Source organism: Lemur catta, chromosome 1 (assembly GCF_020740605.2).
Source record: "Lemur catta isolate mLemCat1 chromosome 1, mLemCat1.pri, whole genome shotgun sequence".
Classification (NCBI taxonomy): Eukaryota; Metazoa; Chordata; class Mammalia; order Primates; family Lemuridae; genus Lemur; species Lemur catta.
In genome coordinates this window covers 27,318,946-27,332,047 of record NC_059128.1, presented here as the reverse complement: position 1 = coordinate 27,332,047, position 13,102 = coordinate 27,318,946, and the positions used below count along the sequence as shown (strand labels likewise).

The 13,102-nt window shown below is 40.9% G+C and overlaps 1 protein-coding gene across 6 annotated transcripts in view; it reads left to right on the top strand.

The window, feature by feature from the left end:
• Positions 1-13,102, top strand: part of RGS6 (regulator of G protein signaling 6) — a 537,898-nt gene that overhangs the window by 365,133 nt on the left and 159,663 nt on the right. For all 6 annotated transcript variants that reach the window (XM_045564571.1, XM_045564581.1, XM_045564589.1 and 3 more), the window contains exon 3: positions 4,857-4,956. In XM_045564571.1, the coding sequence (XP_045420527.1) occupies positions 4,857-4,956 (100 nt within the window). The remainder of the gene's footprint in view (positions 1-4,856; positions 4,957-13,102) is intronic.

Sequence of the window (13,102 nt, the reverse complement as noted above, 5' to 3'; positions counted from 1 at the left end):
AGCGTCAGTGCTGAGCTCTGAGCTCCTTGGAGAAGAGCATCCCGGTTGTTGTGGCCCATCCAGGCAGAACCGGCAGAGCTGCCAAAGTGCTTTCTCTGCACCGCCTGGCTGTCAGATAAGGGTCACCTGCTGATTGATTGGCACAGTGACACTTAAGGCCACATATCCTCCCTAATGACACAGAACTTCCTATTAAAGTGTGTTAGGGAATTGGTTTTGCTCTTCCTTAGGAACAAAAGGTGTCAGATGTTAGAAGGAACTGAACAGTCAAGAAATCATAAGTATGTACCTTCCCATCTCCCCATCCTGCCCCCAGGAGCTGTGATCTGCCAGTGGAAGATAAATCTAACCCAACCCATGGGACAAAGAGAGACCCCTGAGCAGCGAGGCAGGGGCAGTCATGGACAGAAAGAAATCCTGAGACGGTTGAGAATCAGATTATTTGGACTGATTTCTCTGCATCCTCCTCTGCCCCTTTAGGACTGCGATAAACTTTCCCTTTGATGCAGTTGGTATTAAGTGCCTGAAAGTGTCTAGAAAGGATGTCAGCAGGCACTGGCTGAGGATACCAACATGAGTCTTAGTTCCCTTGTCTACGACATGCGGATATAAGCATCTACCTCCCGTCAGATTTAAATAAGTTTGTGTGTCTGGCCCAGAGTAAATACTCAACAAATGTTAGCTAAGAAAATGGAAATGAAAGCCCGGGTGCAGCCCCTGCCTACAAAAGGGTTTGAACCTAAGGAGGAAGATGAGAGGCTGCATATATATGCCTCTGTTCTGCACTGGTAATCAACTACTAAGGCCATAGAGGGTAAAGAGCGCCCTTTTTTAAAGGTAAAATAAATTATACTTGTTGTCCAGCAAGGAAGACATGAATCAAAAATACTAGAAGTGGGAAAGTTACCGTTTGGTGTCCAGTAGGTGGCACTGGGACTGAGAGCTTTCTCCGGGTGCCACGTTCAGCTCAAGATTTAATGGGTCATGTAGTATAAGGGGCGACACCAGGCTCTTCTGGAAAGTGCCCCGGGATCCCCAGCAAACAAAGCACCAACCTGGGTATATGGCACTGGGAAAGGTAACGTGCACAGAGATCAGCCCGGCTCTGGGGCACTCACTGGGTTCATGCCTCCTATAACTCCCCTTCCAGGATCTGCCCCCATCACTAAACCTCATAGCCACACGACTCAGAGAAGGCTTGTAGTCACGTTTTTCTGAATATCTGAGAAATAGAAGATGAGTTTTAGATCTGATAAACAAGGCTGTACACTGGAGGCATTAAGACTTGGATAGGAATCTTGGCTTTGCCGCTTACTAGCTATGGGACCTTGAATAAATCACATAACCTTTCCGAGCCTCAATTTCAACATCTGTACTGAATAACTTTTAAGACTGAGGAATAAGTTAAATAATTAAAATACCTAGGGGAGTATTGATCATAAAATAGATGTTCTGAAAATGCTTGTAGTTATTTTTATCAGCTCCTGAGAGCCCACTTGTAATTTTTACTGGGTCAGTACCCTTGGGAATTCTCCAGAAACCATGACAAAGAATTTCAGAAAGAGTATTATTAGCTGATATTGTAGCAGACTCAAGAATCAAATACAGTTATCAAAAATTTATCTGGCACAACAGTGGAATGGGCTACCTGAAGTAATGTAGCTCCCATGAGTTTTTAATAGATGGCAGATGGTGTAATTGAATTTCTGCATTCTTCAAAAGGGTTAGATTCAGAGATTCCCCAATTCTAAGATTCTTTGACTCTGATTGTCAAGTATTTGTTGTGACTTCAGCAATTTTTGATAAATGCATTTTTTTCAGAGCCCTGTTATATCTTAATTTTGCTGTAGAGCAAATCACCCCAAACTTAGTGGCACACAACAGTAAGCATTTCTTGCTCATGAGTCTACAGCTCAGCTGAGGTGTGGCTGATCTAGCTATGGGTTTGGTACCATTTGCTCCAGATGTCTCTCATATTCCTTGGAATAACAACTGTCTGACACATGTTCTTCCCATGGAACAGGCAAGAAGGCAAGAGAAGAGAGTGAGCACAAGCATGCAGGTGCATTGCAAGCCTTTGCTCACATCACATTCAGTAACATCACAGTAGCCAGGCAAGTCCTATGGCTAAGCCCCAACGCCAAGGGGTGGACTCTCTGCCCACCATAAGGCCAGGGCAAGGATTCAAGTATATATTCATACAATGGAGAAGTCAGGAATTGGAGGCCAATAATTCATCCTTCCACACCTGTGATGTTATAAACTACTGCTGAAGTGCAGTCCCCTTTCTGGTCAGTTGTGGGGATTGTGCTTTTGATCTGGCTGTAACCCTAATGAGTGATATACCTGCTTGGTACATTGCAGGCCAACGTAAGACGTGACTTACTCTTTAGTAAATAAGTCCTTTTAAGGTTAAATCGTGTGAGGAAGCAACGACACTGAGCAGAGGAGAAAGGCATCGTGGCACCAATCCTTAAAATCCAGCCCACAGCTGCAAAGACTGGAAATTATTACCATCTCATGTCTAGTCTGGGGTCTAACTGAATTGAATTATTGGTTTCCCTCCAATTCTCAGTGATTTTCTGGCCATTTTCTTAGAAACCATCAAGGTAACTGATACTTCTGCACTAACTCAAAAGCATAGATGACTTTGAAATCTGACCATTTTTCTAGGACTAGCTCTCTTTGGCTATCAATTAGTAACATTCAAACTACTCCAAATTTTTGTGTTGAGTTTAGGAGACAGGAAGCCGCCAATAGCTGAGACCATTATTAACACGAATGTGAATGAAGATCCTTCTTCTATGGTCACTTAACAGACGCAGGTCTTCAGGGAATGAACCCCTCTTCTAGCTTGATACCCTCATCTACCGCCTGAAGGGCAGGGAGCTTAGGATTCCTTCTCACTCTCAGGGAAACCCAGAAATATACAGGTGAGAATGGTCTCCCTGCTTGGTTGGTTTTCTGAGAATCTTACTGGGAGGCAAGATAGCTCAGGGGTCAGAACCTGAGCTCCGGGGTCTGCGGCTGACTTCTGTCTGGGCTGCACAGCTGGGTAGGTGTGAGACCCTGTGAAGGTCGTGAAGGTTGCTTAACTGCTTCAGTCATCACTGATGTTGATCACAGATGTTCAGTTCTACTCTCTTCCTGGCACCCAGAAGACTGAGCCCCCCCTGGCTCCTTTGTGGTTGGGTGGTACAGTGTGACTTGTTCTGGCCAAAGAATTGTGAGCAAACATGTTATATGTAACTTCCGGGCTATATCATTTACTATCCAGTGAGATACTCTCTACAATTCTCTCTTGTCGCTCTGGCACAGTGACCAGCAACATTGAAGATGGTGACTGCTCCATCAGCCCAGGCTCTAGAGTAACTACAATGAGCAGTGTCCCCCTGCTGATCTGCCATAGACAGACAGCAGGAGAGAGAGATAAACTGGGTTGTGCTAAGCCAGTCACGTTCTGGGGATTACTTGCTACCACAATTTAACCCACTCTACCCTGATGGATATGCTTCACTAAATCTTAGTTTTTTTATCTGAAAAAGTGAGGATAATAGTGGAATCTATTTTATGAAATAATTATGAAAATTAAACACAATACTGTCTACATAATACTTAGAATAGTACCTAGTACATAATACATTTTTGAATACATGTTGGCTATTCATAATGATGATGAGGATGATATTATGCCAAGTCCTAACTTTGTCTCTAACAAGTTATCTATTTCTATCAAACAAGTTGTTAGTCATTTGTCTTTGAGAAAATCATTTAACCCTCAAATTGCAATAGTAGTATGTTAGACTAGATGAGCTATAGCTTAAATTTCTAGCCTTAAAATTATGTGACTCTGTTAAGGAATCATTCAGAGAATCCATCCTGGTGTTTCAAAGCTATTGCTGCTCTTGGTTAGGGGAACAAAATATGTGATAACAGTAAACATTATTTCCTCCTCTTCTCCAGTTTTTCTCCCTTCCCCAAACAGAAAGATATGTGTCCTTGTTACAGATTTGTTTTCTGTATCTTATTCTGAAGATATCTTCCCAGGAAATTATACCCAGCTTGTAAATTCATAGCTACAAATTAATTGGCTTCCCAGGTTAGGCACCTACATCCTCATCAGTCCATCCCCAATCTCTGTTCTGTTTTCACCAGTAAGATGTCATGTGGATCCAGGTCACAAATCACCATGGTCTTTCTCCTGATAGTGTGGTCTCATTTAGCTCAGCAGGAGAGGATCCTTAGTCCTGGCTAAGGTGACCATCCACAGGCCACCAGGCCACCACCCACAACCACTGAGACCTATTTTCCAACTTCTCTAGATCAGGGCTTGCCATGTCCTGATTTACAATCTTGTTTTTCTCTCATGTGACTCTGGCCATGTCCTTCTCTGGTCCCAAAGGCAGCTCTGCCTGCAATTCCTAATAGCAGTATGTTAATCTACATCAACATATTAAACCATAGGGAATTGCCATGGGGAGGTTGAAGATGGCAATTTTCTATGGTTCAACCTATACATAAATCCAGTTTGGAAAAGAGAAGGAAGCATGTCATGCACATATTGAATTACATGTTGGATCCCATTGAGAATCCTGATGTATTTCTTCCTCCTTACCTTGTTGAACTGGGGGGTTATTCTTCTAGAACATATCCTATGCTCTTTTATAGTACCTCCCGGACTCCCCACACCCAGCACTTGGTCCACAGCAGATACTGATATTTGTTGACCAACTAGGTGGGGGTTTGTCCTGCTATCTATTGTTGGCATCTATGTTTATGTATTTGGGCTATTTATAAAGGTACCATTTATTGTTATTTTTTGTGGGAGAAAATAACACTTCTTTAACCTCTTTCAGATTGAAGACATCATTACAAAGATGCAAGATGACAAGACAGGGGGTGTGCCCATCAGAACAGTCAAGAGCTTCCTCTCCAAAATCCCCAGTGTCGTCACAGGTAACAGACTTCTTACAAGGTATTGGTGACAACCAGAACTACTGAAGAGTTCTGTAGTCCAGATTACGTCCTGGGGGGTGTCTAAAAATCTGCGAGTTCTGAAAATGAAATGTTCAATGTGTTTCTTGACTCAGGTCCCATCCTGGTCTTGATTTCTAGGAAGAAGCTACTCTTTGGTAGCCATTCAGAATGGCCCTACTATGACCAGCCCTTCAAGTGCGTATAGATTGAGGCCTCTAGGAATAAACAAACCCATCAATAACCGACCCATTAGCAGTTTGGCCTGTGGGATATTTATAAGCACTAAAATATTTAAGAAATTAAGTTTAAACAGGTTTTAAGAAAAAGTTTCAACAAAGTATCATGTTCAAATTCTACAAAATGCTTTCATTTATAGTTTCTTTTAACTCACTATACTTGAATTCCTGAAAGAGAAGTTTTACAATCTTTTCCTGCATTGCTTTTTGTGTTCTGTGCTCAAATATATTTCTTTTAAATTTCTTATTCTGAAATATATTAAACACTTGGGTATAGTTTCAAGAATAATAAAACACATCCTATGCGCCTACCATCCTGCCTTATGAATAACATTATCAATATCTTAGAGTCTCCTTGTTACATACTGGATTGCATCCACCTCCCTAACCACTATCTACTTTTATGCCAATCAATTCATTGTTTTTCTTCATAGTTTTGCTACATAGGTATGGATCCTTTGCTATCCAAACAAATAACCAGATAAACTAAGATAAAATTTTAAATGATTCTTTCATTTTCAAAATCTTACTATATGCTGTTCGAAATTCAGGAGCCTCTCCACTATACACCTATAAGAATGGCTAAAATATTAATATTCTTCAGAGATTGGGGGGTTGGGAGTGGGTAAACTCACAACTAATGGATGCAGTGAGCATTGTAGGGGGGAAAAGGAATGCCTCGAATCATGGTTTGGGTGTGGCAAAGTCATAACATGTAACCAAAATTTTGTACCTGCATAATATCCTAAAATAAATAAATAATATATATATATACACAAAAGAATAAAAACAAATGTTCAAACAAACAAAAAAAAAAGAATGACTAAAATAAAACATACCGACAATACCAAGTGCTGGTGAGGATGTGAAGCAACTGGAATTCTCACATATTGCTGATGGGAATGCAAAATGCTACAGCTACTTTGGGGAATTTTTTGGCAGTTTCTTATAAAGTTAAACATATGCTTGCCATATGAGCCAGCAATCCCACTGCTAGGTATTTACCCAAGAGAAATAAATACTTGTGTTTACACAAAAACTTGTACATAAGTGTTTATAGCAACTTTATTTATAATCTCCAAAGACTGGAAACAACCCAAATGCCCTTCAGTGGGTAAATGAATAAACAAACTATGGTCTATCCATACTAAGCGATAAAAATGAGTAAACTATTGACACAGCAACTTTGATTAATCTAAAGTAAATTTTTCTGAGTGAAAGAAGCCAGTCTCAAAAGGTTACATACTGTGTAGTTTCCTTTAGATGACATTCTAAAAAATACAAAGCAATAGTGATAGAGAACAGGTCACGGTTTCCAGAGTTTGGCAGTTAGGGGAAGAGTGTGACTACAAAGGACAGCACGAGGGAGTTTTATGAGGTCATAGAACTGTTCTATATGGTGGTGGTAACATGCATCTATATATGGGTTAAAATTCATGGAATAGTACACACAAGAAGAGTCAATATTACTCTATGTTACCTTAAGAAATAAATAGACTCAGTTGAAGTACCCATAAGTATCCCAACTCATTGTCCAGACTGTCAGGGCTTGAATTTAGGTACTGTCTTAGTCAGCTGGGGCTGCAGCAAAGTGCCATAGACTGGATGGCTTAGAAACAACAGAAATTTATTTCTCAACAGTTCTGGAGGTTGAAAGTCTGAGATCAGGGTGCCATCTTGGGTTCTGGTGAGCTCCCTCTTCCAGGTTGCAGACTGCCAACTTCTTATTGTATCCTCACCTGGTAGAAAGATAGATAGTTCTCTGGCCTCTTTGTATGAGGGTAACAATGCCATTCATGATGGGGCCTCCTTCATAAAGTACCTCCCAAAGGCCCCACATCCTAATGCCATCACACTGGGGATTAGATTTCAACATATAAATCTTGGGGAGACACAAACATTCAGACCATAACAAGTACCAAATAGATTTGGATGATGAAGGATACTTGTATTGCTAGTGTTCTCTAATTTTGACATTTATATAACTAGAATTTTATTTTATATATTGGCTATATCATTTTTCCTACATTGCTGGATTTTGTTTGATAATGTTGTTTAGGATGTTTGTATCTATTTTCATGGGCAAGATTTGTCTATTTTTCTTACCATCATTGCTGGTTTGGGTATCAGATTTATGCTAGCCCCATAAAATGAACCATGAAGCATATCTCTTTTATTGATATTGTGTTGTTCTTTGAAAAATAATTGTCCCTTTAATCCAGATTTTAAGTGTGTCATTTCAATTATTTATTTTTTATTTCTAAAATTTCCTTCTGGTTCTTTTTCCAATGTGCTTGGTTATTCATTTATTTTTAATTTATTAATTTAGATATTTATTGGACGTTTAATATTTTCTAAGCATTGTTAAGTGCTTGGGATTCAGAAATAAATGAAACATAAAAATTTCTGCCCTCGTGGAATTTACATTCTAGTGGAGGATACAATAAATAAGATAAATAAGGAAATTTTGCAGAATTTTAGGTAGTATAAAGGCCAAGGAGAAAAATAAAATACTAAAAAAGAATAGGGAATGTTGGAGTGTTATAATTTTGGAACAAGGGGTCAAGGAAGAACTAACTCCCTGAGAAGGTGACTTTTGAGTAAAGATGGGATGAAGATAAAGGGTTGAACCATGTGGATATTGAGGAAAGGAGCATTCCAGACAGCCAGTGCTAAGTGCCCAGGGCAGGCGTGTTCCTGGTCTGTTGAAGATCTGTGAGGAGGGAGTCAGAGCAGCTAAAGTAGAGACAAGAAGAAAAAGATGGTAGAAATGAAGTCACATAATAATGGTGAGCTAGGTCATGTGGCCTTTCATCGTTACAAGGCCACTGGAGGATTTTGCACATGCTCTGACTTACCTTTCAATGGAACGGTGTTGAGAATATCCTCAGCAATTGGAAGCTTAGGTGCCAGATAGGACGCTATTGTAAAAATGATGACTAAGACATCAGCATTGGAGATGTGTGAAGCAATCAGATTCTGATTCAAGTTTGATGGTAGAACAGCCAATATTTGGGGATAGATCAGATGTAGAAAGTGAGAGAAATAAAGGAATCAACCATGACTGCACACTTTTTGGCTTGAGCAACTGTAAAATTGGAGTTACTGTTAATTTTAATAAGGAAGATTATGAGAGGGGCAAGGGGTTGTTTGTTTAGCTGAAGGGTAAGAAATCAAAAGATAAATTTGAGGCAGGTTAAGTTTTAGAGACCTGCTAGATATTCAATTGGAGATGATAAGTAGGTATTTGAGTATGTGGCTCTAGATTTTAAGGGAGTATCTGAGCTGGGTACATAAGTCATCAGCATGTAGACGGTACTCAGAGCCATGGGATTAACAAAGTCACCAAGGGAGTGAGTGTAGCTACAGCACATAGTCCAAGTCCTAAAACTGGGGATATTCCAGTCCACAGAGGTGAGGGAGAGAAGGAGAATACAGAAGAAATTGAAAAGAAGTGGCTGGAGGTAAGGAGGGAAATCAGGAGGGATATGGTTTTTTGGAGGCCAAATTTCCTAGAAAGCGTTCTAAGAAGAGTGGAATGATCTACTATGTCAAATACTGCAGATAATCAGGTAAGCTAAGGGCTGAGAATGGACCATTGAATTGAATAACACTAAATTCATTGCTGACCTTGATAAGTGCACATTCCATGAAATATTGGGGACAAAAAGCCTTATTGGAATGTGTTCAAGTCAGAATGGGAGGGGAACAATTAGAGGTAGTCAGTGTAGTTAATCTTTGAGGGAGTTATCCTGTAAAATGAAGAAATGCAGTAGTATCTAGAGGGGTACATTAGGTCAAGACAGGGAGGTTTTCAAATGATAAGAAAATGATGTTTGTATGATGATAGGAATGACTCAATAAAGAGGGGAAAATGGCACAAGAGAAAGGAAAAATTCAAGGACTGATACCAATGAACAGCTAAGAGGGGGTTGAATCTAATGTGCAGATAGGTGGGTAGCTTTAGCTAGAAACATGTACCATTTATTCATAGGAAGAAGAAGGGAGGCAATACAGATGCACAAAGGTACAAATAAGTGGGGAGTTGTGATGGGAGATGGTGGGAACTTGTAGAAGTTCTCTTCCAATTGTCTCTATGTCTTCAGTGATATGGGAAGTAAAGGTGGTAGACAGGTTGAAAGTTTGAGGAGAGATCAAAAGCTATGAAATAAATCGGGTGTCGAGCAGATGGGGAGGGGAGGGATGGGTGTATACATACATAATGAGTGCGATGTGCACCGTCTAGGGGATGAACAAGCTCAAAGCTCTGATTCCGGGGCGGGGGACCAAGGGCAATATATGTAACCTAAACTTTTGTACCCCTATAATATGCTGAAATAAAAAATAATAATAATAAAATATTTTTTTTAAAAGCTGCGACTAGGAGAGTAAACAGATTGACTGGATTAGGGAAATAGAATTTTGATTGTGACCCACTTAGGATTATTAACATTTATGAATTTAAGAAGAGACAGTTCTTTCTTCAGGCACAGTTAGCTCTGTGGATTTGGGCACGTATCAGGTAAAAAGCTGGACTTGATTAATGCTAGAGCAAGTGCGAGGGTGTGATGAATTGAGAGGAAGTGAGAGAGCAGCTAAAGTAAGGAGGGAAGTGAGAACACGAGATGGGTGCAGAACTGTGAAGAGTAATAATTACAATAAATGGTTAGTCCAGTGGCAAAGGAATTTTGGAGCTAGAGGCAAGAGTAAGAGAGCTGGAAATATAGGAGCTGGTGGTTGGATATTGGAATGTTTGAAACTGAGATTCTGGAAAGGTTGTGATTGTTGGCAGTGACAAGATCTAAGGTCTGATCCTGTGAACAAGTGACTGAGATAGGATGGCGAGCAAGATTGCTGAAGGAGAGAAGGGTAAAGAACTGAGAGGCTGTGATATTGGAACATTGAACCGTATGGGTATTGAGATCACTACTGGGCGAGTGTTAGAGAGGGCGGTTGTGAGTTAAAATCTTTATGGAATGAGAGGAAGAGGCCCAGGGATCAGTACTACAGGTGGTTTCATTTGATGTCATGGCTGAGTGTTTTTTAGAGGAGAGAGAGAGAATGAAGATAGTCTAAAAGAAGCCACTAGAAGTGAAGAGGTCACTTATCAGCCTTCAAAGCCCATGGCATGTGTAGTATAGTAGGGAAAATAGCCACCACCTAAGAGGGCTGCAGGGAAGCAGTGCCACTGGGTAAGGACAGAGGATGAAGGGAATAATAGCTGATTTTACTTAAGACCAGACCTGAGTTCCAGAGGGCAAGTGAAAGGGTTTCAGGAGATGGTGAGTGTATGACCCAGGTAATAAATGCCTGCTGTTTCTATGTGCCAGGTACTAGAGTAGTCATAGGAGATAAAAGATGAACAAAAACCTGATCTGCTTTTCAAAAGCTATTGATCTGGTGGGAGAACAGACACATACAGATCAATAATTATATGAGCTATGTACTATAGCAGAAGAATGGACAAAGTGCTGTTTGAGTCCAGAGGAGAGAATCATGAATTTTTCTTGGGTATGTCTAGAACGTTTCTCTGAGGAGGCATATCAGTTATCTATTACTGCATAACAAACCACCACAAATTGCTTAAAACTACAATGATTTTTAATTTCTCATGAACATGACTCCATGAACTGGTAATCCAGGCAGTTCTGCTGGTCTCTCCCATGGCCGTAGTCATCTGATGGTTCACTTGAGGCTGGAGGGTCTACAGTGGTCTCACTCACTTGTGTGACATTGGTGCTTACTCTTAACTGGGGTGTCAGTCCTTCTCCATGTCACCTCATATCCTCTGGAAAGTTCGACTGGGCTTCATCACAGCCTGATGGTTTCAGGATTCCAAGTGATAGACGGTGAAAACTGCAAGGCCTCTTAAGGCCTAGGCTCCCTGAATTCAAACAAGGTTAAATCCACCACATTCTGTTCTTCAAAGCAAATCACAAATCCAAGGCTGGACTAAAGGATGGAGAAACCAACCCCACCTCCTGGTGTAGGAGGAGCAATGTCACATCGACCCTGGGAGACAGGATTCACTGGAGGCCATTAGTGTAATGATCTACCACATGAAGTAATTTAGAGCTGGGCCTTAAACATAAGCAGAAACCCAGGGAAGGAAATTCTGGGTGGAGAAAATAGGATTTTCATAGGCTCCAATACGTGAAAATATGCTAGTTTTCAGTAAAGATGAGCTTGTTTATGTGGTTGGAGTTTAAAACACATTTATATGTCTCTGAGAAGAGGAGCACATAGGCAGAACAGCCACAGGAATTAAAAGGATATGAAACTTAGGCTTAATAACAGATTATAAAAGAACTTTGACTTGTAGACTTTATCTCAAAGGTAACCCATCCGCCCTGCACCGATAGGCTGCCGTCAGGGGTTTTAAATAGGAAGGAAATCACATCTATGAAGTGGATAAAAGATTGAACAGGAAGAGGTGGGGAGTATGGAGACTAGTTAGGAGGTCTCTAGCTGAGGGGGTCTATGCAGGAAATGAGGAAGGCCATGGCATCACCAACCCCATGGCATCAACGGAAACTACATCTTTAGAACCGCACATCGTTAAGTCCTCACAGAACTTCTATGAGATAGGAACTGCTATTATCTCCATTTTATAACGAAGGGAACTGCTAATTCAAGAGCTTAAGTGACATCTCCAAGGTTGCACAGCTAGTAAATGTCAGGATCTCTGCCTCCAGGGGCCACGTGTAAGGATAGTAGCAGTAGGGAAAAGACATCAGACGAAAAAGTAGAAGATAGGATTGACGGGACTTGGCGGCTAGAGGTAGAGAATAGAGTAACTCAGTTAAAATGGGTCCAAGTGAGCATTGTGGACCAAATACATCCACCTAACTTCATCTTCTCTGAAACCCAACAAAAATTATAGTAAAGGATTTTTATTTTGAAAACATAATCTCAAAGTTAGAGGCCACCATTCTAATGATCTACCATGGGAAATAAACATCCTTAAATTAAATATCTTTGAAAAGATAGTCCAGTACAAAGGGCAGTAGATGCCTCACTCTCAAGATGTGCAGATGTGTGAGAGACTGCTAGAGAATTGTCCCCCAACACAGTTCAACAGCAACAAAAATCATGGATCTGAAAAACAAATGGATGAATGGTAACTGACAATGACCCTGAGACAACCTAACCATCACTTCAGTGGGGAAAGCTAAGAAACAACACTTTATATGGTAGAACCTTCAAAGGCTCAGAAACTAGTAGCATCAGCACACTGTTCTATCTACTTAGAATGAATTTTGCCAACATACTCACCTGCTTAACTACTGCACAGGCCACTCACAAGCTCAGTGTTCCCTGTCTATCAATATCAGGTCCTACACTAAGCTGGGACAGCTCAGGCTGGTGTTAAAGTGGTCCCCAAGAACAGTCAAACCCCAGGACAACAGGTGACCCTCATGCTCAACCTGTTCAAGGTATCAGACATGGCATTCGGCCAGCACCTGCTGTAGCATAGAGAATAGTCAGCAGTTGGAACACAGGAAATCCACTCAACAACGCCAGCCAACACACAAGGACTTTAGTCTGCACCAGTGCGTACTCAGCAGCCACAGACTGAAACAAAGACTTCAGCTCTATTGTCAAATTGAGCTGCAATTGTAGCCAACCCCATGAGCTGTGTGTTCAGACCACAGCAGGAGCACTAGTGCCAATACAGCAGCCACAAGCTCTTCACCCCCTTCAGCCCCCTCTAGAGAAAAACCCTGGGACAATATTTCAGGATATCTTACTCTTCTTCACCATCCTAAAGATGCTATTAATAGTACTAAAGAGGAGAGCTACATAAACAAAAAATCCAGGGCATGATGGCACATGTCTGTAGTCCCTACTTAGGAGGCTGAGGCAGGAGGATCACTTCAGCCCAGGAG